The following is a 27,870-nucleotide window of genomic DNA, read 5'->3' as shown; positions in this document are numbered from 1 at the left end:
TCCAATCCTCAGGAATGATCACTGCAGTTGGCCTATCAAATCTACAGTTTGTGGACATGAACTCTTCTCGAAACCTGTTCGTTCTGGGCTTCTCAATGTTCATCGGCCTGGCGGTGCCAAACTATGTGGAAAGCCATCCCGTGGAAATGGGTAACAGTTCGGATGGTACATCACGCTACTCGTTTGCCTTGACACTCTGACGTGTTTGCGAAGTACGGAACAGGTTAGCCATAATCTAGGTGTTTGTGTGTGCAGGTGTTGTGCTTCTTGACCAAGTGCTGACCGTTCTCCTCACAAGTGAGATGTTTGTGGGTGGCTGCATCGCCTTTTTTCTTGACAACACCATTCCAGGTAAGAATAGAAACCTTTTGTTTAGATTCTTATTTCAGCTAAAGTGTGAACAGAGCAATTACTGAATGGCTTGAAGAAGGTTCACCAGAAAGTAACCCCAAAATCATGTGTCAAACGCACTTACAATACAAAACGAGAACAATGCGACTGTCGCCAATATGCCCTCCGCATAGTCCCACAACGGGTAGATGCCATCACTCTGCATATGTATGGGTAGGGGATCACGTTTGTGAAGTTTCGTGTTGATCAGATAAGGTTCGTTTTTCTATCCAATATGGCTGCCAAACCACGTGACCTTTGACATCATCATTTTCAAACTATATGCAACAGTGCTGTTAGATGATATTTGTAAAATTTCGCATTGCTAGGGTGAGCGGTTCCAGAGATATAATTATTTAATATTTTCCTTCAATCCAATATGGCTGCCAAACCATGTGACCTATGATGTCATAAATTTAATATTTCAATACAAATGGGTCATAGATCATGTGCATGCAATTTCAGATTTTTAGGATAAGGGATTCGATTAAAACATTTTTGGCTGGTATATCACTTCATCGATGATGTTGTGGCGAACACAAAAGCCCACTGGCGTGTTGACATCATTCCGCGCACCAAGTGGGCGGTGGCCACGCCCGAGGGGTAGGCGTGGCCTCATGAGATACACCGGGCGCGCAGCCCGGAGCGCGCCAGTGTTACAGTGAGCTCCTGAAATAAAGACGCTTATAAGTTACCGCTTGTCCGCTTCCTCCTTGCTCGCAAGCAGCGCGCGTAACGCCGCGCTTTACTGGTGACCCCCTCGATGTTGGATCTGCCGGAGCGATCCTTCCACACGCGACGCCATTGCCATGGCCAACTTCATCAAACTTCCCGAATTTTGGGAGGCTCAGGCCGAAGTCTGGTTCGTCCAGGCCGAAGCCCAATTTCAGCTTCGGCGCTTCACCAGCGATGACACGCGCTATTGCCACGTCGTCGCCTCCCTCGGGCCCGGCACGGCCGCTCGGGTTGTGTCCGTCCTTCGCCACCCACCGGACGGCCACAAGTACGAGGCACTCAAGCGGCTACTCCTAGCCACGTTCGGCCTCACGGACGACGCACGGGCCGACCGCCTCCTGGATCTCCCCGAGCTCGGTGACACGCGCCCGTCAGTCCGAATGGACCATATGCTGTCACTGTTGGGCCACGAAGCCCCCGGTTCTCTATTCCGGGTGCTTTTCCGTCGCCAACTTCCAGCGCAGGTTCGCCTCGCATTGGCCGGGACCGGGCTAACGGAACCCCGAGCATTGGCGGCCGAGGCGGACAAGTACTTTGCCGCTTCGGACACGCGGGCGAGAGTCGGCGTGGCCGTCACGGCCCTCGTGGCTGATGCTGCTAATGCTGCTGATGCTGCTGATCCACAGCATCAGCTTATACAGCATACGCAGCATGCTGATACGCACCTCGTGACCGCCGCCACGCCCCGCCCACCGCTGCGGCGAAAACCGCCACCGCGGGGAAACCCGCCAACTCCACCGGCCTGGCGGAGCCAGCCGCGCTCCTCCAGCTCCACCACCTGGTGCTGGTTCCACGCCAAGTTCGGCCACGAAGCTCGGCAGTGTCATCCGCCATGATCCTTCAACTGGTCGGGAAACGCCCGGGCCGGCGCTCAATAGTGGCGATGAGCGCCGGCCGTTCGAGCAGCCTGATGTTCATAACGGACACCTTCTCCGGGCGCCGTTACCTGTGCGACACGGGAGCGCAGGTGAGTGTCGTTCCCGCCGGCACGTCAGACAAGCACGCCGCGGGTGGGGGCCCCGCGCTGCTTGCCGCGAACGGGACGCCCATCCGTACGTACGGAAAACGCTGCCTCTCTCTGCGGTTCGGAGGGCAGGTTTTCCGATGGACGTTCGTCACCGCCGATGTGCCCATGGCACTGCTTGGCACGGACTTCCTGTGCGCTAATGGGCTCCTGGTCGACGTCAAGCGCAGACGTCTTGTCCAGGCCGAGACGTTCAGCTCGCTCGCTTGTGGGTTGCCCAGCTCGCCGAGCGGCTTGCCAAGCGGCTTGCCGAACGGTTCGGTTCCGGCCACGTTGGTCTGTACGCTTCCGGCAGCGGACGCATTCACCCGCCTCCTCGCCGGCTTCCCGGCCCTCACGCGGCCCACCTTCTCGGCGGGGGCCGTCAAGCACGGGGTGGCCCATCACATCCCCACCGTCGGGCCACCGGTCTACGCCCGGGCACGCCGCCTCGAGCCGAGGAAGCTGGCGGTGGCAAAAGCGGCGTTCGCTACCCTGGAGCGACTCGGCATCATTCGGCGCTCAGAGAGCGCTTGGGCGTCGCCGCTGCACATCGTGCCGAAGCCCGGCGGGGGATGGCGACCGTGCGGGGACTATCGCCGTCTCAATGACGCCACGACTCCCGACCGCTACCCCGTCCCCCACATTCAGGACTTTTCCGCCCGTTTGGCGGGCATGTCCTTCTTCTCGAAGGTGGACCTCGTACGCGGCTACCATCAGGTCCCCGTCAGGCCGGAGGACGTCCCGAAGACGGCGGTCATCACGCCATTCGGACTCTTCGAGTTCCTGCGCATGCCCTTCGGTCTGAAGAATGCGGCTCAGGCGTTCCAGCGACTGACGGACAGCGTCCTGCGCGACTTGGATTTTGTCTACGTCTACCTGGACGATATCCTCGTCGCCAGCGCGTCCCGCGAAGAGCACCTACGCCACCTCCGCACGCTCTTCGAACGCCTGGGCCAGCATGGCCTGATTGTGAACCCCGCAAAGTGCCGGTTCGGCGCCGCCATAATCGATTTTCTGGGGCACCGTGTCACCAGGCACGGAGCCGTCCCCCTGCCGGCCAAGGTGGAGGCGGTGAAGGGGTTTCCACGCCCCCGCACGATCAGAGGGCTGCAGGAGTTCCTGGGCATGGTGAACTTTTACCATCGGTTCCTGCCCCGTATCGCCCAGCTCCTGCGCCCCCTGCACGAAGCTCTCCGAGGTAAGCCGGGCAAAGGCGACGTTACTTGGACCAAGCAGATGGACACGGCGTTCACGGGCGCGAAGCTCGCCTTGGCTAACGCCACCATGCTCGCGCACCCGGCGCCCGATGCACCGATCGCCCTCACCACCGATGCCTCGGACTACGCGGTGGGCGCGGTGCACGAGCAATGGGTGCGTGGAGCTTGGCAACCGCTGGCGTTCTTTAGCCGGCAGCTTCGCCCGCCCGAACGCCGTTACAGTACCTTCGACCGCGAGTTGCTCGGTCTTCACTTGGCGGTCAGGCACTTCCGCCATCTGCTCGAGGGCCGTGCGTTCACTGCCTTCGTCGACCACAAGCCGCTGATCTTCGCGATGGGCAAGGTCACCGAGCCGTGGTCGGCCCGGCAGCAGCGTCACCTCTCGGCCGTGTCCGAGTACACGACGGACATCCAGCATGTCGCGGGGAAGGACAACCCGGTGGCGGATTGCCTTTCCCGGGCCGTCGCCCACGCAGTCCACCTCGGCATCGACTATGCCCGGATGGCAGCGGACCAGGCCGCTGACCCCGACGTCCAGGCCTTGCGAACCGCCGTCACGGGCCTCCGCGTCACCGAGGTGCCGTTCGACGGCGCGGGCGCGGCCCTCTTGTGCGACGTCTCCCTCGGGCGTCCTCGCCCCATCGTGCCCGCGGGCTGGCAGCGCCAGGTGTTTGACGCCATCCACGGCCTGTCCCACCCGGGCGCGAGGGCCTCCCAAAGGCTGATCGCCGACAAGTTCGTCTGGCATGGCCTCCGGAAGGCCGTCTGCGGCTGGGCCAGGACGTGCCTCGCGTGCCAGCGCGCCAAGGTGCACCGGCACACCCAGGCCCCGTTGGCCCCGTTCACGGTGCCGGAACGCCGGTTTGACCACGTCCACGTGGACCTGGTGGGACCTCTGCCCCCCTCGCGGGGTTTCACCTACGTCCTCACCATGGTGGACCGCACCACCCGGTGGCCGGAGGCCGTGCCCTTGGCGTCGACAACGGCGGCCGATGTCGCGCAGGCTTTCATCGCCACCTGGGTCGCCCGGTTCGGCGCCCCCTCAGACATCTCGTCCGACCGCGGCCCCCAGTTCACCTCGGAGCTCTGGGGGGCGGTCGCGCAGGAGCTCGGGGTCCGGCTGCACCGAACCACGGCCTACCACCCCCAGGCTAACGGCCTGTGTGAGCGATTTCACCGCTCATTGAAGGCCGCGCTCCGGGCCACCCTGCGCGATGGCGGCTGGGTCGACAGGCTCCCCTGGGTCCTGCTGGGCCTCCGGACGGCGCCCAAGGAGGACCTGCGCGCATCCGCGGCGGAGTTGGTCTTCGGGCAACCGCTGCGGGTGCCGGGCGAGTTCCTCCCCGACTCCACGGCACCATGGGTCCGCGGCACAGCAGCGCTCCGCTCTGCAAGAGACCGCCCAGAGGTTCGCCCCGGTGCCAACGGCATGCCACGGGCACCCACCGACGCACGTCGCCCCGGAGCTTCGCACGGCGGAGTACGTCTTCGTCCGCCACGATGCCCACCGGACACCACTGCGGCCCCCGTACGACGGGCCTTTCCGCGTGCTGGAGACCGGGGCGAAGCACTTCACCCTGGACATCGGCGGTACTCCTGACCGCGTTTCGGTGGACCGCCTCAAGCCGGCCCACCTCGACGTGGACCATCCACCGCCAGTGGCCCGACCCCCACGTCGGGGCCGCCCCCCTGCGGGCGGACCCCCGGCACCGCCCAGCCCCGCCGCCACGCCGCCCCCCGGTCCTGCACCCATCCCAGGGGCAGCCAGGGGCATCCCACCTGGCATCCCTGCACCCCGGACGCCGCCGATCGCCAGGGGGCGCTTCGGCCGGGTCATTCGTCTGCCCCGCAAACTGGCCCTCCAGGTGCGCGGGAATTCTGGGGGGGCGCGTGTGGCGGACGCAAAAGCCCACTGGCGTGGTGACATCATTCCGCGCACCAAGTGGGCGGTGGCCACGCCCGAGGGGTAGGCGTGGCCTCATGAGATACACCGGGCGCGCAGCCCGGAGCGCGCCAGTGTTACAGTGAGCTCCTGAAATAAAGACGCTTATAAGTTACCGCTTGTCCGCTTCCTCCTTGCTCGCAAGCAGCGCGCGTAACGCCGCGCTTTAATGTCATCATTATCATGCTTTTGTTCCCCATTGGGAGTACTTGACAATGTGCCAAGTTTAAAATGTTTCCATTCAGCGGTTTCTGAGAAATAATTTTTTAGTTATTTGCTTTTAATCCAATATGGCTGCCATACCACGTGACCTATGACATCACAATTATCATAAAAACATTCTGCATGGGTGTCACTCCTACCCTGAAAGTTTTGACTCAATCAGACATATTGTTGCTGAGAAAAACGAGGTTTATTCCGTACGGACAACCCGAAAACATAATTCAAAATACAAAGTCGCCGGAGGCATAAAAATGGTTCCGTTGCTCAAATATACTCTGTAGTACGAGATTAGTTGCAATGTGTACCATGGGTTTGACATTGGCCAAAGGTCAACCACTTTTTTTCAAACTTTAAAAATCCTCAATTTTCATCCAATTCACTTGAAATTTGAAGAGGATTTACACATCAGCTAACTGAATTCAACCACCAACTATTTTGAGATCAGCATAGGCCAAAAGGTCAACATAGGCTAAATGTCAACCACTTTTTTTTGAATTTATAAAATCCTCAATTTTCATCCAATTGACTTGAAATTTGAAGAGGATTTACACATCAGCTAACTGAATTCAACTACAAACTATTTTGAGACGAGCGTAGGCCAAAAGGTCAACAGAGGCCTCAGGTCAACCACTTTTTTCTGATTTCTAAAATCCTCAATTTTAATCCGATCGACTTGAAATTTGAATAGGATTTTCATATCAGCTAACTGTGTTCAGCCACCAACTATTTTTGAGATCAACATCGGTCATAAGGTCAACATAGTCCAAAGGTCAACCATTTTCTTCGAATTTCTAAAATCCTCAATTTTCATCCGATTGACTTGAAATTTGAAAAGGATTTGCATATCAACTTACTGAAACCAACCACCAACTATTTTTGAGATCACCATAGGCCAAAAGGTCAACATAGGCCAGGTTTCTAAAATCTCAATTTTCATCCGATTAACTTGAAATTTGAATAGGATTTTCATATCAGCTAACTGAATTCAACCACCAACTATTTACGAGATCAGCATAGGCCAAAAGGTCAACATAGGCCAGATTTCTAAAATCCTCAATTGGTCCGATTGCCAGGAAATTTTCACCATACTTTGGTGAAGTGCTGTAGAATTTTTCCATAGGTGCCATAGGTTTTTCACCATAGGTGCAATAGGTGCAGCACCAAAGGTGCTGAAAAATTTCACCTCCTCTTGTAGAATTTTAAAATAATTATGACATCATAGGTCACGTGGTATGGGCGCCATCTTGGAAAAACCGAAAAAATGTGCACCTCTATATCTCCGAAAGTGCTGCATAGAAAAAATTGAGACATGGCTCATTGTAAAGAACTCTCCATGGGGAGTAAAATATGTTTATGATGATGTCATATGGTCCTCCATTATGACGTCATAATTCGACATGTACAAAACTTCATCCGGTCAAGATAATATTTCTTGAACATCATCTGGGGATAAATTGCTGGAGAAAAAAAAACTGATGACATCATCCCTCACATGGTTCGGCCACCATATTTTTAAAACACAAACGTCTTAAAAAGCACTAAAAAATGTCTTGGTGAGATTCTGCAATCTCTGATTGCCCTTTCTTGTTTATATATGTTGGAGCAATGGTACAGTTGACCAGAGTACTTGGGTTCGATTCCCAGTCTTGGCATTTCATTTTCCCACATATGTCGATTGGTTATTTTCAATCTTGTTCATTTATATATTGGTATTTTATTGGTCTCCTACTAGTCCCATTGGCCCACTGGTTTTTTATTGGTATTTTCTACTGGTCCAGTATTTCACTTTCCTTGTTGATAACCATTAAATCCTACTGGTCCAATTTCCTATGGGTTCTTTATGGGATTTGTCACTGTTTTTCTATGGGATTTTCGACCTAAAATCCTGCGCTAACCCTGCCTTAGCCTGAGCTAGACCCGAGCCTTAAACTTGTATCATAGTTCTGGCCTTCTCAATTGCACACATCAATCAAGTTTTATTGATTATTGATTGCTGTCATTATTGATTATGATTATTGTCATTTAGTTTTAAAACACTCTTTGCACTTGTGGCTCAGTGCATGAAAAGGCTATGCCTCAACTTCCACTATCTAAAACAAAACCTGCATAATGCAACTCAACTTCTCTGTGAACTTTGTTGAAATGTGAACTTTGTTGAAATGTGAACTTTGTTGAAATGTAAACTTTGTGGAAATGTGAATCTTGTAGAAAGGGTGAAATTTGTAGAAATGTGGATTGTATAAGTTAAATTCTGGTGACCTGCAGGTCTCTTAAAAACTTTCCCTGTCTACCTACCCCAGGCTCCCTGAGTGAGCGGGGCATTATGCAATGGAAAGAGGGAGCACAAGCAAATGAGAGTGCGTCGGAGGCTTTGAAATCATACGACTTTCCCGTGGGCATGAACTTAGTCGAACACGTCTCCTGGTTCACGAAGCTGCCCATCTGCCCCACGTTTCGTGGATTCCAGGGTTGCGGCTGTAGGGATACCCAGGTTGGGCTGTAGGGCTGTAGGGATGCCAAGATGTGCAGTCTGTTAACGCTGTTATCATCCAGCTTTGAGTTTGCCATTACACCTGCCAAATCGTCTCAACCAACTGTCCCTCTAACATCCTCATGCGTCTCAAGAAGGCGATTTTTGATCCCTCACCATCGGGGTTTTCTCACATGCCCCTAGAGGCAGCCATGTTTAAACATTGCCTTCTACCCGACACTTATGGCTCCACCAGGAACAATCACACACAGCTTTATATTTATGGCCCGTCTTGGATGTGAACCCTCTTATCCTGGCTATAAAACTCCCTGATTATGTTCAGGCAACACACTCATGACAGGAGCCAGTGTGGAGACATTAACAAGAAACATCATTTCTGTAACAATATAAATGTGTTGTTGATTTGACCTCTAAATATTGCCATTTACACCCTCTTGATTTATTTACAGAACACCTTTATGATTATATTTGTTGAAATGTTTTTCATTTATTTCAAACGTTTCCAGTGTCTTTTGAAAGGAAAATAAATGTTTAATATATTGCTGACTTCTCAATATTTATGAGACACATTCCTGCCCTAACTAGGCAAATAGCAGGCCTGGCCAGGCCGGTTAGTGAAAGACTTGGGCCAAGCTTCTCCCCGTTGACCCCACAAGGTGGGAAAATAGTGGCTGTTAAAGAACAACAAACATCAAACACTTGCAACCGCCCAGAAGTCACCACTTGTCCACCATTTATCCCTTAGAAGCCTTTAGCAGAATATTGGTTCTGTTGCAAGCTCTTGGGACAGGCAGCCGATGGGGGATTTGTGAATTTTTGGGGGTTCCTTTTGCCTTACAGGTTGAGTCAGTGTTCCCACAGGATTGCCACTAGAAATCTAGAGTGCTGAGCCCAGGTGCAGTGGCCCTGAGAGTCTCCGTCATCATCTGGCGCTTAACCTCGGGTCCCCTTCTCCGCCAGTTCGCGACTGGAGCCGCAAGCATGGGTTTCCACGAGACCCTTCTGAGGCCACTAGTCTGCAGTGATGGTGCCTTCTGGAACGTTCCTTGTTTGTCTGCAAAGTGCCCTGAAGCCTCTCAAGCCCTCCTCATGTTAATGTGGGCCAACCATCTGCAGCACCCCCATCCACATGATTACATTTTACCATCTTCTTTTTGGATTTTTTTCACCCAGGAGGCCCCTCTTGGTTTCTTGGCACAACCCTTCCTTCCCCTGTGATGTTAATAATAAATATTGTTAAATGTTAAATTGTTGTTATAATTGTTATGTTAAGTTAAATTCTAAATTGTTATGTTATTATTGTTATGTTGTTATTGTTATTATAATTATTATTGTTACCGTTGGTACCGCTGCATTAAGCTCCTAATGCCGCTTCTTCCGCTTCAAATGGGAAATACGTGCACTCAAAGCAGGCATCTTCATGTTGAAAGGACACATTTTTGTTCATGGTAAAACGTTAATTAACTTTCCAATTTTTATTATTCTATGACAGCAAGGATCTTTCACAATAAGTCAGACAATTGACGCTTTTGCAGCTACCCATGTTTTCCAGGGCTCTGAATCCACTGGAAATTGTGAGAAATTGAGCCCTGGGTTTATCTCCTCTCCAATTACTGCAACCATATGCACAATAAGTCTCAGGCATTGTAAACAGCAACAGTGATTTAGACAATAAAAACACATTCGGTATGCCAGTTTCGAGGTCTTCACTTCAAGCTGTGGCTTCTTGTTGTACATCATCACTGTCTGGTCATTGAACAGGGACTCATCGTTGATTATGTTATCGAATCCATGGAGAAACTTGTTCGTTTGCACCAACTCGCCAACTCCCTCATCAGCCTCCTATATTTGAGGCCCGGAAATCATAGGTAATTCAGTGTACCTGGATACTCCAGATACAGTGCCTTCAGAAAGTATTCACACCCCTTGACTTTTTCCACATTTCGTTGCGTTACAGCCTGAATTTAAAATGGTTTAAAGCAACATTGTTTTTGTCACCGATCGACACAAAATACCCCAAAATTTCAAAGTGGAATGTTTTTATTTTTTTGTAGAATTTTTTACCATTCTGAGATGCCTTTGAAATCGCTGTAAAGTAGCCACCTGGAAATCTTGAATTTATGCAAATTAGGCACGTGATACAAACAATACATTGATTATGCGACCTCAAACTTGTCTATACTGAATACTTGAGTGAAATATACAATATTTTTACCTTTTGACATCCTGACAATGTAGAACCACCTTTAGAGGCCATTTTTCCCCGCAGAGCAGGGGTTGGCCTTTTTCGGGCACCATGGTCCACTTTTTGAAGCAATGTTTTACAGCCGGATGCCCTTCCTGCCGCCAACCCTGTTGGTCACCTTTTACGACACACAGGGAATTACCAGTGAACTGGTACTCAATTTGTCGACCTCGGAAGGACGACAGGCTGAGTCAACCCCCCCCTGGTGTTAATTCAGCTCCCCCTGACGGAGATGTCAGAGCAGATAAGGATGATGTTAATACACAGTGTATCTATAACATCATGGTTACCTGCTCTGCCAACACTAGTCTGGGTCATTGTTGTGTTATAAGCCTACCTTGGTTCATACCACGTGATCGCCATTCTTCATGAGAGCTGATCCACCTAGAGTGCCAGGCTTCAACTAGTTGGAAACATCCAAACTTTTCCATGCCATCACATCTTCCAGAGTGGAAATACTTTTTGTAGACAAAAGATAATTCATGAAATCTGGATATAAAATGGTTGGAAAGTTTGTTTCGCTTCTGGACCTTGTTGTATCCAGCAATTTGTCCGGGCCTATACGTTCCCTATTACGTGTATCTTACTATAATTCACCAAATGTCCGCCTGGCCGTTCGAAGGTACCGCAAAAACGGCTGAACCGATTGCAACGATATTTTGGGTGGGTAATTCTGGGACCCCCTGGAGTAAAATAGGTTACATTGTTTTTCCAATTTTCCAGTTTTTCCAAACACGATGGAATAATATTTACCGATATGAACAGTGATGTGGCTTTTGTTGAAATTCTACAAATACTGTTTATTATACATACCAGGAGAGAGTACATCGACTCCTGACGAACTCTTCCTATATAAACGTGCGGCTCCGAAGTAACATGGCAGCGTGTGCAAAGCGACCGAGAAAGACGTGTAGCGGCCGCTTCCGTTTTGCAGAATTCAATCTTTTTTCAAAATGGGCGCCATGTACTGTTTATATTTTGATGATTTGCGTGTGATACGATTCAACGGATGTTTATTTGAATCGTTTAAAATAAAAAAAGCCTTCAATTTCTGATATTTTGCCTTTTCATTTGGGCCTCCCAATTGAAGCCCCGCCCATAGGGCGGGTACCATTGCTCGTTGGCTCCCTCGACAAAGTGTGCAAGGTTTGGTCCCTATTCTATTATTTGGCCATGAAAGCACAATAACTCAACCGATCTGAACGTGGGTGTTTATTATTATTTATTACTTTAACTGTTGCGGTGCTAAGCTCCGCCTCTGATGGATCGACGTTCCGGAGCTCTGCCCCGGTGCGTTCCGGCTGGACTACACCCGATATGAAGTAAAAACATGCGTACTACTTATGTGCATAAACAGTACATCGTGGTTATATAGTTCGCGAATAATTCCAATTAAACCCACCTTCTCCCCAAAGGAAGAAAATGGCAAGATGGGTGAAAAATAAATATTTTTTGAACTTGATGGAATCAAACAAAACTTGTGCAGGCACAACTTCAGGATGCCCTCACGAATCTCTAAAAGTTTCAGCTTCCTAGGTAAAATACTCTCGGAGTAAGTGTAGTTGATACAACATACCTTCTCTTCATTATATAGCCTGGAGATAGTTGTTTTCCGATCCATTCATGACTTTCCACAATAATTCCATCGATCTGTGGTCTGATCAAGTTTGTTGGCCCTTTTCCCCCCACAAAGGCAATCGAGGAATACAGCATTTTCGAAATACTTTCGTCTTTATTATAATCCAACCAAAAAGTAATTCTTGCAATGTATTGTACATTAAGCAAATTTATAATAAATTTCAATACTGCTACAAAAATATAACGTCATATGATATCTGGTCTTCTTTTTTTTTTTTGTATATAAGATCGAGGCTCGTGTAAGAGCTAGCACATCGAACACATATTAGCACATAAAACACAAAAAACATAAACGGACATGTAAAACAATAAAGGGAGGGAGAGACAAGATGGGGAGAGAGAGGGAAGCACACAAGCACAACAGTATAAACAGGGGCATTGGGAGATCTGTGGAAGGGAGAGGGCTGTGGGTGGGTGGGGGGGGGGGGGGGGGGGAGTGGTGGGAATTCTTGTAGTTTATTTAAAACATTGTGACGTCACTATAGCGTACTCGTAAATGCATTACCATATGTCAATATATCTATATCGTTTATCCATTATTTCATATTCGTTTTCTGTATGCGATGAGTTTCTGTGACTCGTACCGTCACTTTGCCCTGGACAAGGTCCTAGAATCTACAATCCTCTCTTTAATGGTCCCAGTTATTTCCAGGGGCACGTGGGGTCGGCCAGACAATGATTTTGTCCAAGTATTTCATCAGCCGGCTGGTCGGGCTGGTCGGGCCTGACGATGGACTGGGGGTGATTTGGGCAGCAATTTGCGATTTGTTCAGGGTGCTGGCGATAACTCGCCTACTCTTCATGAAAGACTCCGTGGGTTAAATCTGAAAGATGCCTCAGGTTTACATGACTTGCTGCTCATGACGTACTTGTGACGTAAATATGCTTCACAGCCAATCAGGAGCCTACAAAGGCAAAGATGACTGGGAACGTTGTTGAAGAATTAACGACTATTTCCTAATGTACATTGAATGAGCGTATATATGAAGCCTTGTGAAGGAGGATGTGGGTGATTTTGAGTACAATTGGACTTCCTTGGCTGGTCCATGTCATTGCATTATTTTCGCCACCTTGAACAACCATTTCATTTTTGGGTTGACGCACACTTTCTTGTTAGATCCTCGAAGCACTGCCCTGAAAATGATAGACAAGGAGAAACGAAATGTGGTTATATGCTGAGCAATTGCTGCCACAACTACCCAACAATCACAAGTGATACCTGTTGTGACGTCAGCTCTTCAGCAGAGACTAAAGTGTGAAATGATTGAAACTGGAGACTGATTGTTTTAAATATGCCGAGTTGGTGAAGGGCTATCTATTTATTATGGACGCGAGAATTGTGAATGATTGCTTCCTCCAAAGGTTGGGAATGTGATGGGTCTGGAGCAGTGCTTTTCAACCTTTTATTTATTTATTTATTTATTATTATTTCAGGGCACATTTTCGAGTTTGCTCGATCCTTGTCAATGTGTATTATATTTTCTATCACTTAATAGTCATTGGAAGAAAGAGTAAAAAAAAATTAAAAAAAATCTTTTTTTCACCAAGATGAGCATATAACTAACGTAGTGCATTTAATAAATCATTTCAATCTTTCAAGTGGTTTACAAATTATACAGATCCCCTTAACTTCAGACCTATCAGGTTACTTCCAAATCATCTGCAAAATCATGGAATCCATCATCACAGTGACATTAAATACTTCCTTTTCTCCAACAGCCTCATCTCAGATCACCAATTCGGATTCAGACCAGGTCACTCCACCTTGGACATGCTGCTGCTACTCTCCCAACAATGGATGGAGGCCCTAATTGTCAAAAATGAGATCAGGACCGTCTCTCTTAACATATTTTAGGTTAGGGAGGCGAAAAAAATTTCCATTGGATTGAAAAATATAATTTTGCCGAGCAGAGCAAATCTCACTCTCACTATCTCACCCTCTCACTTACTCTCACACTCTTACTCACACACAATCTCACTCACAATCTCACTCTCACACTCTTACTATGTCTCTCCGAAAAGACCGACTGGACAACCCTCCCATCTACTGTCTCAACAATCCTCTCGAAGAAGTTCTGTGGCTTTTGGGTCTCACTATCTGCCATGATCTTTCCTGGGAAAACCACATTTCCAAACTGGCCTCCAAAGCCAGTCGCCGACTGGGCATCCTCCGTCGTGCGAAGTCCTTCCTTGGCACACCTGAGCTCCTCACCACATACAAGGCTTTCATCCGCAGCTCAATGGAATACTGTTCTCCCCTCTGGGCCGGTGCTCCTGCCTCACACCTAGCTCGTCTTCACGCTGTTGAAACCAAAGCTTTCAGAATCATTGGAAACTCCTGCGATGAAGCTAACTCCAAGGGCCTTTCACTCACTCACCGCAGGCAGGTTGGTGGTCTTTCTGTCTTCTACCGATTCCTCTCCGGCCTTGCTCCCCCAGCTCTCTCTGTGCTCTGTCCCCCAAATATTTCTACAGGTCGCACAAGATCTGCCAGCAACCCTCATGGTTAAACTGCAAAAATCTAGGCTCTCTGCTCACCTTCACTCCTTCATTCCTCTTTTCTCCCGCCTCTGGAACAAACTCCCTCACTCCCTTCAATCCCACTCCTCCCTCCAGGTCTTTAAAACAGCTGTTCACCACCATCTCTTATCTTCCCCCATCCAAAACCTTGATCTTTTCTACCCCCGCTAATTTCACCACAGATCCACTTTTTTTTTGAAATTCCAACTTCTTTCCTGGAAGTCCTTGCAGTGTCCATATGTTTTATACCTCTCCCACCTCCCCCCAAGCCCTCTCCCTCCCACAGATCTCTCGATGTCCCTGCTCTCAAATGTTGCGTTTGTTTCCTTCCCCCTCTCTCCCCATCTTGTCTACCGCTCCCCTTATTATATGTTTTATGTGTCGGTTTGCCTTTTTGTGTGATTAATGTTAGCTCTTTCACGAGCCTCGATCTTGTATCCAAAAAAAATAAAAATAAATAGTGACGGGAACATTTTTTTGTGGGTTTTCTTTTTGTAACAAGTTCTAAAGAATATTCCAAGTATGCACAAAGAACGCTCTAATATTACACTTTAAAAGGAATTCTCTAATGAAAAAAGTTTTTCTCAAAACTCAGCATTTATTTTAATTATTGTCTCATAATAGAAATCCAATGGGATGAAAATTGCATATAATGAAACAAATGACAAAATGATCAAAATATCAATTGTTCCCAGTAAATTGCAACAATAATAATAACCATTAGGACAATAAAGTTAATGTGTGACGTCACTGCCATTGTCTGATGAAACCGATTTAATCAGACAGAGGATAATGAATAACATCTTTCGGGGACGTTTTCCTGCATACCTGTCCACTAACTTCTCAATGTCAAACTCAATATCTTTGTGCAGATATAACAACAACAAAGCATTGAATCGGCCGTTGTTGTTGGTGGTGGTGTGGTTGTTGATTGGTTCAATCGGGAAATTAAAATGATAATAACAGAAACTCCACCGAAAATACCTATCCATCTTTTTCAACAACGTTTAGTAACTAACGGAGCCTGATTTCTGGCACGATGTATTAGTACACTTAAAAACACAAGCATTATCAAACACTTAAAACATTTTCTTAAATGTAATCGTTGCAGGTTTTACGTTTAAATATTTGAAACGCTATGCAAAATTAGGTAGCCTATACAATATTAGGTAGACTATGAAATATTAGGTAGACTATGCAATATTAGGTAGATTATACAATATTAGGTAGACTATGCAATATTAGTTAGACTATGCAATATTAGATAGACTATGCAATATTAGGTAGACTATGCAATATTATGTAGACTATGCAATATTAGGTAGACTATGCAATATTAGGTAGACTGTGCAATATTAGGTAGACTATGCAATATTAGTTAGACTATGCAATATTAGGTAGACTATGCAATATTATGTAGACTATGCAATATTAGGTAGACTATGCAATATTAGGTAGACTATGCAATATTAGGTAGATTATACAATATTAGGTAGACTATACAAGGTAGACTATGCAATATTAGTTGGACTATGCAATATTAGGATGACTATGCAATATTATGTAGACTATGCAATATTAGGTAGACTATGCAATATTAGGTAGACTATGCAATATTAGGTAGACTATGCAATATTAGGTAGACTATACAATTTTTAGGTAGACTATACAATATTAGTTAGACTATGCAATATTAGGTAGACTAAGCAATATTAGGTAGACTATGCAATATTAGGTAGACTATGCAATATTAGGTAGACTATGCAATATTAGGTAGACTATGCAATATTAGGTAGACTATGCAATATTAGGTAGACTATACAATATTAGGTAGACTATGCAATATTAGGTAGACTATGCAATATTAGGTAGACTATGCAATATTAGGTAGACTATACAATATTAGGTAGACTATGCAATATTAGGTAGACTATGCAATATTAGGTAGACTATACAATTTTTAGGTAGACTATACAATATTAGGTAGACTAAGCAATATTAGGTAGACTATGCAATATTAGGTAGACTATGCAATATTAGGTAGACTATACAATATTAGGTAGACTATGCAATATTAGGTAGACTATACAATATTAGGTAGACTATGCAATATTAGGTAGACTATGCAATATTAGGTAGACTATGCAATATTAGGTAGACTATGCAATATTAGGTAGACTATGCAATATTAGGAAGACTATGCAATATTAGGTAGATGATGCAATATTAGGAAGACTATGCAATATTAGGTAGACTATGCAATATTAGGTAGACTATGCAATATTAGGTAGACTATGCAATATTAGGTAGACTATGCAATATTAGGAAGACTATGCAATATTAGGTAGACTATGCAATATTAGGAAGACTATGCAATATTAGGTAGACTATGCAATATTAGTTAGACTATGCAATATTAGGTAGACTATGCAATATCAGGTAGACTATGCAATATTAGGTAGACTATACAATATTAGGTAGACTATGCAATATTAGTTAGACGATGGCACTCTGCAATATTAGGAAGACTATACAATATTAGGTAGACTATGCAATATTAGGTAGACTATGCAATATTAGGTAGACTAGGCAATATTAGGTAGACTAGGCAATATTAGGTAGACTATGCAATATTCGGTAGACTATGCAATATTAGGTAGACTATGCAATATTAGGTAGACTAGGAAATATTAGGAAGACTATGCAATATTAGGTAGACTATGCAATGTTAGGTAGACTATGCAATATTAGGTAGACTATGCAATATTAGGTAGACTATGCAATATTAGGTAGACTATGCAATATTAGGTAGACTATGCAATATTAGGTAGACTATGCAATGTTAGGTAGACTATGCAATGTTAGGTAGACTATGCAATATTAGGTAGACTATACAATATTAGTTAGACTATGCAATATTAGGTAGACTGTACAATATTAGTTAGACTATGCAATATTAGGTAGACTATGCAATATTAGGTAGACTATGCAAATTAGGAAGACTATGCAATATTATGTAGACTATGCAATATTAGGTAGGCTATGCAATATTAGGTAGACAATGCAATATTAGGTAGACTATGCAATATTAGGTAGACTATGCAATATTAGGTAGACTATGCAATATTAGGTAGACTATGCAATATTAGGTAGACTATGCAATATTAGGTAGACTATGCAATATTAGGTAGACTATGCAATATTAGGTAGACTATGCAATATTAGGTAGACTATGAAATATTAGGTAGACTATGCAATATTAGGTAGACTATGCAATATTAGGTAGACTATGCAATATTATGTAGACTATGCAATATTATGTAGACTATGCAATATTAGGTAGGCTATGCAATATTAGGTAGACTATGCAATATTAGGTAGACTATGCAATATTAGGTAGACTATGCAATATTAGGTAGACTATGCAATATTAGGTAGACTATTCAATATTAACCATATTAGATATTCAGTCTTTAGAGGGATATTTCTTGAAAAAAATTACTGCATGAGACAGTTTCTTACATTCCGTGACCACATCCTCAATTATATTTACTTCAATATATGTGGAAAAAAAACGATCGCATTTGAAGGGAGAGAAGGGGTTTAGGGAGGCCAAGCGCCAAGCCAGGTGCGGCCCCCACCTGGATCCGCCCCTGGATCACAAATATAAAATGAATATAAATCGGCTTTAGGCAGATTAAACTTTCAGAAATTATTAAAAACTTGCCCCATCATCCCATCATTCCTCCCCTATTAATCTCTTAAATTGTTTTCCTTTGTAATCTGTCAGTGTTTCTTGAATAAATCGTTCTGGAGCTTTGTATCCCAGCGAATGAATAATATTAAAATAATCACTTTTGTCTATCGTTTTCCACCTGGGCGCCATTCTATTATTAACGTTGGGGGAAAAAAACAAAAGGCTCCTGGTGAGAAAATCATCACAGCTCAGCTCAAAAACCGTGATTCGTTGAAATTAAACCTCGCAATGAAAAAAAAGATTCGGGACATAGAGGTTGCCCGTGATTTGTCAAAAGCAATCGGCCATGATAAAAAAAAAAAATACTGTACGAGACAGTTTCCTACATTCCGAGACCACATCCTCAATAATATTTACTTCAATACATGTGAAAAAAAACGTATTTTTTAAACGTTGTATAAATTTCAAACGTTATATTTTTAAATAAATAAAAAAAACGTGAAATCTAACCCTAACTACTCCAAATTACTGAATTGCTGTTTCAATGGCAACTATTGTTTATTTGGATTTCGCAAGTATCGTACGATGCACGACATCTTTCTTGTTTGTCTGTCTGTCTGTCTATCTGTCTGTGAGCACAATATCCCAAAAAGTTATGCACTCATTCAGACTAAATTTGGTGGAAAGGTTGTCTGTTTGACAAGGATAAAATGATTAGATTTTGGTGAAGATTCGATCCGGATGCTAGAATTTTTAAAAATGATTCTTCACCATCGAATATCGGGCTCAAAACAATATATATAGCACGATATCTCAAAACGTTATGGACGAATGCAGACCAAGCTTGAAAGACAGGTTGGGTGTATGACAAGGAAGTATTTGTTCAATTTCAAGAAAGATCTGGATCAACATCCGGATCTGACAATTTTTAAAGTAATTAAAACGTTTAAATTAAAAACGGCGGCCAAACGGCCAAAAACGATAGGCTATATCACACGATATCTCAAAAGTTTATGGACGGATTTGAATGAAACTTTGTTGACAGGTCGTGGGTGTGACAAGGACAAACTGATTCGATCTTGGTTATGACCTGCATCCGGAACCGGAGAGGATAATTTTAAAATTACCTCCTTCACCAAAGGTGGACAGAGGTTATGTTTTCACCCTGGTCTGGTTGTTTGTCTGTCTGTGAGCTGAATATCTCAAAAGGTTATGGATGGAAACTTGGTTTAAAATCGAAACTTGGTGGAATGTTTGAGTGTGCGTCAAGGCGGAATCGATTCAATTTTGGTGAAGATCAGAATACGGATCTGGATACGAGAATTTTTAAAGTGATTCTTCATTCACCATTGAGAGATCGGGCAAAAACCGATATTATATACATATATTATATACATATATATATATACATATATATATATACATATATATATATATATATATATATATATATATATATATAATTCTATATATATATATATATATATATATATATATATATATATATATATACATACATATATATATATACACACATATATATATATATATGAATGAATGGTCGTTTTAAGGCCATTTTCCCCACTAGAGTGAGGATTAGCCTTGCAGGCCCCATGAAATCTTGGTTCCCTGTTTGAGACAATGTTTTTATGGCTGGATGCCCTTCCTGACGCCAATCCTTAGTCGCCTCTTACGATGCGTAGGGATACGGTACCTATTTTTATGTACCTATTCTAAATCGGGTTACACACCATTATCATTCATCCCAGCAAGCTGGTACTCAATTTGCCGACCTCTGAAGGATGGTAGGCTGAGTCAACCCCCCTGACGTTAATTCAGCGATCGACCGGGATTCGAACTCAGGATCCCAAGCCAGCACCCTAAAAGCTAAGCCAACACCAGGCTTGTGTGTATATATATATATATAAATATCATGATATCTCAAAAAGTGGTGGACGAGTTTAATACGACAAAACTTGGTGTATGAGTTGGTTAGGTGATAAGAACTAGCCGATTCGATTTTGGTTCAGGTTCGAATCCAGATCCGGCCTATCAGTGGGATACAAAAACATAAACTCTTTAGCCTGGAGGAAATATGCTCTCTAACGAATGTCGTTCTCCTTACAAGACTTGTAGGGGGCAGTTGATGAATCGGAAGATTCGCAGGCGAGCGATGTATCTCGGTTTGACGTCCCGAACCACCCGGCACGGGCAGCGCAACTGCAGGGAAATGGTGATTGCTGCAGCAGGGGAGCAGGGGAAGGGAGGGATGTGAGTGAGAATTAAATAATAAAGCACAGCAGGATCACATTTAGAATATTATAATCACAAGTCTCCACACATTCAGCGAAACGATGTAATCAGGACAGAACAAATTGCTAAAGTTGTCTATTAGGTTGGCTTACCTCCGATTTGTGACGTCATCATCAAGGTTGGTATGAAAGGCAATCAATTGGTGGGAGATGCACACGAATGACAGGGAAATTCGATAGTAATGGATTTGCAGTATTTATTTGCATTTCGCTTTGTTTTTCTGTTTCTTTGTTCATTTGCGTTTCATTCGACTTGGGGGAATAAGGGATGAAGATGGAACTCAACGAAATCCTATTTTAATATTCCGCACAACTTATGTGGATCGAATGAATTATCGATGAAGTTTATTGGAAGTCGATGCAGATACTTTCGTTGAATAAGTATTACATACTTATCGAATAGTTTTCAAACTTGTATCATAAAAGTTCTGCAAGGTGTAAATATTTCTTAATTTCTCATGTAATTATGATTTGATACTGTTACGGACACGGTTTTTGGATGTTATTTTACCGAGCGGTGGTGTATTTAACCGCGTCCGAACAGTTACTCCCCGATTAGAACCCGATTCCAACCGAACGTTGACTAATCGCGCTACAGATATTCAATTGGGAAACCTCTAAAGCGACCGAAAGAGAAGAAGAGAGAAGAAAGACAGAGTTTGGAGGAAGAACAGATTTATTATACACACACAAGCAATATTTTAGAGCGACCAATATTATTTACAGCAATAGATGGAAAAGAGCAGTCACACAGTGCATTGTTAACTTATTCTATTTCATTTACTTAATCCCCAAGACAAACGAGTAGGACAGGACGTTCACACTCACACGGTGGATATTGCAGGCAGGTAATGGCTCGAGGTTGATTGCTTGAGAGGAAGGCAAGGTCGGAGGCAGCAGCTTTCAACCCCTCGCGGTTTTGGCGGGAAAACCTCCGTCGCGTATCCGCGGCCGTCACGCGCTGGCTCGGCACACCTGCTCCTCTTCCTGGGGTGGAGCCGTCTCCCTCCGTTCAGCGCGTCTCTCCAACGACAGGGGATATTGCAGGCAGGTAGGGCTTGCGGTGGATTGCGCTCCTCTTCCAGGTCATCCCCCAGCGTATCTCTCAAGGCCTCTCCGTAAAGCAGTTCCTTACATTCGCTTTTATCACCTCCGGCGGAATTAAGCCGCCGGCTCCGAGGGCACGCCTACCGGGTCACTCACCGCGGTGTTGATTGGCTGTTAGGGCCGGTTCACTCCTGCCCTCTTCTGACGAGGTGGAGACACGCCTTTCTTCTCCGACCCTGTTTCATGGCCAATGGTGGTTGAAGAGAAAAACCGACCAAAATGCGGAAGGCAAATGGAAGGGAGGTTTTGGGGAAATTGGAAGGGCCTACGCTTATTTTGTTTGATACAATGCAAAGTCAATCTAGTGGAAAACACATACTTAGCCTACATGGAATAAGGAAATACACTATTTAAAAGATATATCGTGACCTGCGTGTATGTTCTATGAAATTAATTAGGAGGACGGCTGCGACCATTATTTACATTACCAGGATGTTACCATACCAAAACCATACTCTTCACATCCGTTACCCTTCCTCCAAAATTGTTACACTCCTCAAAACCCGTTACACTTCTCAAAACCCGTTACACTTCTCAAAATCGTTACAATACAATTTCAAACTCGAGCATAACGAAGTTATGAAATGCAACGAAGACAAATAGCAGCGAGCCCGAAACATACTCAATTATTACAATAACAACTCTAAAAAAACTCTAAAAAAAAAACAATCAATGGCCATAACATTGCCAAAGCAGGTTGGGTCTAACATCTGTCTCCGTTTTTTTTTTTTTGGGAGACTAGTAATTGATACTAATCCATTTTCGATAACTAAGGGATTACACAAGTACGAACAGACGTAATTCCCACTCTGGTATAGAGAGAATATAAGACTGATATTGGAGCACGTCCATCATGGTGTCTCCGAAGCACCGAAGGATTAAAATAGCAATCGCTTACGAATCAAACGACAGACAATATTAACACCTGTCCAGCTGTAACCTCACCACGAGCAAACTCCAGGCTCACGAGGAGGATCAAAACGAGCACGACTGTCCTGGAAACCATGTTGTTTTTGACTGCTGCTTTTCCCTCGGATGCTTCACTAAGATCTGCACAAGTGGTCCAGCAAGTTTTATCCTCTCCGAGAGAGGGAGGGGGTGGTTTAATAAACATACTCTAAGTCAATGTGACGCGTCTTGCTTGAGCTTGTTTGTGATTTATTTTCCCTGCAGTCAATTGCTCGGCCAAAGTTTACATAATTCGCCTTTTATCCCGACATAGACTGCCCAGGGGTCACTTCTTGTTTAATCTCACGTTGTCAACTATATATCCCCAGCATCTGTTTTATTTCGACCCGTTTACTTTCTCGTGGAATATATCTACTTAATATGTATGCAAATCAATTCTTAAATTTTAATGCCAGGTGACTAATGGGAGGAAATATGTCAATGGTGGGAAAGACTAACGTTTCCACATAGTCTCCCCTTGCACATCCACACATTTCTGCCACCGCTTTATTATGAATGCCCTTGTAATAAAATAATGTTGGTTGGTCCCTGAACCATTCTTCCACCGCCACTTGCACCTCGTCGTCATCATTGACTTGTGGATCACCAACTGCACTGTTCCACGATGGCAACGATGTCATCTATTGATGCAGTAATCTGCAAAAGTATTCACCCCATACCAACAATGCCACATTTATATGAATTACGAATTGTGCAAAAATAATTTTTTCCCAAATAAACTTTTCTATTCATAACTGAGGAGATCAAACGAAACACTGTTATAGTTGAAGGATGTTACATGCCAGGAATACCTGCAAAACACATGTACAAATCAAAATTCTCTGGTTGCAAATCGGGCAGTACTTAGTGGAAGCACCTTTTGCAGCAATGACTGCTACGAGTCTTTCTGGATAGGTCTCTTCCAGCTTTGCACAGTGAGATGGTGAAATCTTTTGCCAATTCTTCACGTGAAAATTGCTCTAGTTCTGCCAAGTTTGATGGTGATCGTCGATGGACTGCAATCTTCATGTCTCGCCATAAATGTTCAATTGGGTTTAAGTCAGGACTTTGCCTGGGCCACTCAAGAACATTTATTTTCTTCTTTTTCAACCACTCCAATGTGGCTTTAGCTTTGTGCCCCGAATCATTGTCCTGCTGAAATGTGAATCTCCAACCCAGTTTCCGATTCATGGCTGCCTCGAGCAGGTTTTCATCAAGAATTCTCCTGTACTTTGCACCCTCCATTGTCCCTTCTATCCTGACAAGCTTACCCGTCCCTGTTGATGAAAAGCAGCCCCATAACATGATGCTGCTACGAGCATGCTTGACATTAGGGATGGTGTTGACTTGGCTATGTGCAATGTTAAGCTTGCACCAGATGTATCGCTTTGCATTTAAACCAAAAAACACTTTTTTTTCTCTCGTCTGACCAGACAACTTTTCTCCACACACATGCTTAATTTCTCTATACGCCTGCTTCACATGCCTCCACTTCTGCTTATCCACTCGCCTCTCCACACGCCAGACGTAATGCTTTTAATTTAGACCGAAAAGTTCAATTTTGTCACGTCTGACTACAAAACCTTTCTCCACATGCCTGCAGTGCTCCACATGCCTGTTTATTGATGGATACTGACCCCAACCCTGGACATAGATCCTGGCAGATCTTTCAAAGTCATTGTTGGATTTACAGTGACATCCCGAACCAGTTTCCTGCTTGCCCGGCTGCTGAGTATGGATGGGTGACCTAATATGGTTAGAGTCTGAGTGGTATGATATGTCTTCCACTTCTTAATTAGGCATAGGGTTTGAATACTTATGCAACTGCGAATCATCTGATTTTCTCTATTAATCGAACTTATTCACATTTTATCTTCGTTTTTAAAGCTTTATCCCTTTGAAGTAGTTTATGAAGACTCTATATATTAAGTTTGATTGGAAAGAATCATGAAATAAGCTCAGGTGGCATCAAAATGTGAAAACTTTGGAAGGGGGGGATGAATACTTTTTCAGGCCACTATAGATGCCTCATTAGTATGATAATGTTGGTTCTGACTTCCCTACCTAAAATTAATTAAACCATTTGATTATTTACATAATTAAATAAAATTGTTGGTTGCTCTCTGTTCCTTCCACCAAAGTTAATGAAATATTACACTACCCCCTTTAATTGCTAGTTTCTAAGACACTCATCAATATTTTACATTTTTGTTTAATTTCCAAATGTTCAATTAAAACGCATCTGCTTAAAACAGGACAAAAATCACTTCCTGTTTTTTAAAGCTGGTTGAGTTGTTTCGGAAAGTAAATTCCTTTCCTTCGTCTGACATAGCCATGTAGCTTCGGAGAAATTCCCCAATGACATTCTGATTGTCAGTGTTTAAATTCACATGGGTGAGACAACCGTAAAACGTCTGCCTTCTTACAAGTTGGGCAAATGGATATATGGCGTTTTTCTTGAACAAGCTGATTTAGCCCTTGACTGTGATAGCGTTTGTCTACCATCAACCTGCAACGATTTACACCTCAAAATCCATGAACTTTATGAGAAACTCAATAATGTCGATGTACAGATTTGCTATACAGTACTTATAAAGATAGGCTGTTATTTGAATGTTGTATTATGGTCAAAATTCCTTAACAAACAGAAAATAATATTTTGTTTCTCCAAGAAATCATTTGTGAACTTCAAAACAAGCACGCAGTTCTTAACAAAGTTCGGGATGGGATTATCGACTTGTTTGAGGACTTATTGAATGACCCAGGAAACGAGTTCTGCTCAACTATCATTGGAGTTGTTGAGCTATTATTGAGCTATTAGACATCAGGAAGATATGTGGAACTGAACCACCTTTAGAGGCCATTTTTCCCCACAGAGCAGGGGTTCGCCTTTTTCATGCACCGTGGTCCCCTTTTTGAAGTAATGTTTTACAGCCGGATGCTCTTCCTGTCACCAACCCTGTTATTCGCCTCTTGCGACACACAGGGAATTACCAGTGAACTGGTACTCAATTTGCCGACCTCAGAAGGATGACAGGCTGAGTCAACCCCCCTGGTGTTAATTCAGCGATCGACCGGGATTCGAACTCCAGGATCCTATGATCCCAAGCCAACACCCTAACCGCTAAGTCAACACCAGGCTAAGATATGTGAGAGGTGAGATTATTTTAAGTATGTAAGAGATAAATACTGTCGCGTTGACGGGGTCTACTAGCATACGCCGCGTCGTAACGTGTGCTTCGTGAATGGCCAAATTAAAGGGAACCACGGCAAGCCTAAAATTGCACCGGTAACAAATTCACTTTACTACTGTTTATATTCCCCAAGGATTCGTAAAAACCATGCCGAAACAGTTTGTGTGTCCTGGCGAGAAGGCTGTAATTGGGCATCACGTATTCTGAAGAAATAATAGGTTAATTGAAGAGAGACACAACACACGTGGAGAATCCCAGCCGAAGGACAGATTGAAACGATGAATAAATAGAAATAAATACTCTTAATACAGAACAATAGGAAACTAAGGTGCCACAAATAAACATTCATTCATTTCCAAATGGGGGAGCCAACAAGTTCTTAAAGGATATGGGTGGATGCAAGCTCCAATACGGACAAGCCCCCAAGGCGAGGAGCATGGGCGGAACTGAAGGCATGGGACAGCCATGCAAACATGGCACCAAGGATAGAGAGGCGAAGAGGAGCGAAGCAGACGGAAGAGAGAGGGAGAGAGAGAGAGGGAGACCACCCATGTTCAGCCACTTTTTTTCCTCCCACGCAGCCATTCCCCGTGCCTCTGAATGTTTTTGTTCATGGTCCGGCATTGGCCAGTGTGGTGGCATGTCACCGCCTCTGTTGAGACATCACACTGGCGTGGTATCGTCACCCAAACCAATGACGTGACACCTTGTGGCATGCTAATGGCAGCGCACCCTCGGGTGTCCTTTTGATGGCTGGTGCCACACTAAATAGGAGGAAGAGGGAGGGAGTGGGGTTGGGGGGTGGGGGGGATTAAATCGGCCCAAACATGAACTGCTGACATCCAAATCCTCCCCTCTCCATACCTTGCCTGGGTGTATTGCCTGGTTCACAAAAAGGACACGTATGAATTGCACTTTCTTGTTTCATGCCTGTGTCAACTACACCAACTCCCACAGCATACATAACAACAGGACAACTTAATTCTAATGGGTCCCTGGTTACAGAAAATGCTATAACCTACGCCAACACATGGACCAGACTAGCTAAACATGCTATTGAAGGAACTGCGCTCCAACGTAACAGTACGAACAACATTTTATTGATATATTTTACAGTTATGAAAGGTAGGGGTTTTATGGGTAATCAATATCCTCACATAATGCTCCCTGTTGCATCATCTGGGGTTTGGTCCTCGAGTGCCCACTAAGGTGTATAACAGAGGAAGGTGAAGCCCCAACCGATTGCTTTCAAGAGCATAATCTGCTATGGGTTTGGGTTTGGGTTCGAGGGAATTGGGTTCGATGCTTTGGATTCGAGGGTCTATTACCTCAAGGGTGCTTGTCCAACATAATTCTGTCTCACTTTGTTTGATTGATTTTAACATTTGAATAAACTTTAATTAAATCAACCTTTTCTTTTGTAATTATTGCACATAAAAGGAAACTACAATTCATTCTCCATCCAATTCATATAATTTCATTTATAAATCCGAGGTACAGCGTTTAAAATATCAGTAATTCTGAACACCTCATTAGTCGTTACTAGAAACACCCTCTCCCTTTGGGAGCAGCTTGTAGGGGCGGGGGGAAACGGGGGAGGAGGGAGGGGTGGAAGGGGGAAATGGTGGGGGAGGTGGGGCAAATATATTTTGTGCCGTTGATAACAATCCCCCCTTCCTGCAGCAGGGGTTGGTAAAGTACTGGCAAAGTGGCATGTGTACAGGTGAAAATTGTATGTCACCTCCCTCCCCCCCACCCCCCACTCATATGGGGGAGGGGGGATTTTCTTGAGCCAATGACATGACTGGGGAGGTATGGAGGGATGAAGGATCAGAGAGAGAGAGAAAGACGTTATGAGAGCCGGTAGAAACACGAGAGGCCAACGACCTGCGTGCGATGAAGACATAGAGGCCACGAACCTATTTGCTGGGACGAGTTTGGAGGAATATGGAGAACATAAAAAGACAAATTAATTAATTAATCTGCTTGTAGCCTTAAACCAACAAAGACCACCTCAAGGGGACTTTTGTGGTGTCAGGAGGAGTTGAGTTGAATGATAGAGGGTTTTGAGGAAGCATGAGGACTTGTATTGTGAGCGTGTGCCAAAGTGCCCACACTGTGCTGGAATGGGAAAAAGAAAACATGTTTCAGTTAAAAATATAACATTTCTAGATGTTACAACCTTGTCCTCAAACAATTTCTATTT

The 27,870-nt window shown here is 44.6% G+C and overlaps 1 protein-coding gene and 1 non-coding gene across 3 annotated transcripts in view; one reads left to right on the top strand and one right to left on the bottom strand.

Annotated features, from left to right (window-relative positions):
• SLC23A1 (solute carrier family 23 member 1) overlaps window positions 1-8,544 on the top strand; it is a 104,385-nt gene extending 95,841 nt beyond the window's left edge. The window contains exons 12-14 of one of the 2 annotated variants that reach the window (XM_068125102.2): window positions 13-165; window positions 256-351; window positions 7,813-8,544. In XM_068125102.2, coding sequence (XP_067981203.1) covers window positions 13-165; window positions 256-351; window positions 7,813-8,015 — 452 coding nt within the window. In that variant the 3' untranslated portion in view covers window positions 8,016-8,544. The remainder of the gene's footprint in view (window positions 1-12; window positions 166-255; window positions 352-7,812) is intronic. The other variant, XM_068125103.2, reaches the window with a different exon arrangement.
• Window positions 8,545-12,998: 4,454 nt separating this feature from the next.
• On the bottom strand, window positions 12,999-21,370 carry LOC137432848 (uncharacterized). The gene is made up of 3 exons (XR_013624382.1): window positions 21,244-21,370; window positions 20,229-20,343; window positions 12,999-13,020 (listed from the first exon to the last, which is right to left on the bottom strand). It is a non-coding gene; the product is annotated as an uncharacterized LOC137432848 (transcript).
• Between the last annotated feature and the right edge of the window lie 6,500 nt (window positions 21,371-27,870).

Source organism: Myxine glutinosa, chromosome 8, assembly GCF_964187855.1.
Source record: "Myxine glutinosa chromosome 8, kmMyxGlut1.1, whole genome shotgun sequence".
NCBI lineage: Eukaryota > Metazoa > Chordata > Myxini > Myxiniformes > Myxinidae > Myxine > Myxine glutinosa.
Note: the sequence above shows the minus strand (reverse complement) of the source record. Positions and strands in the feature narration are given on the sequence as shown.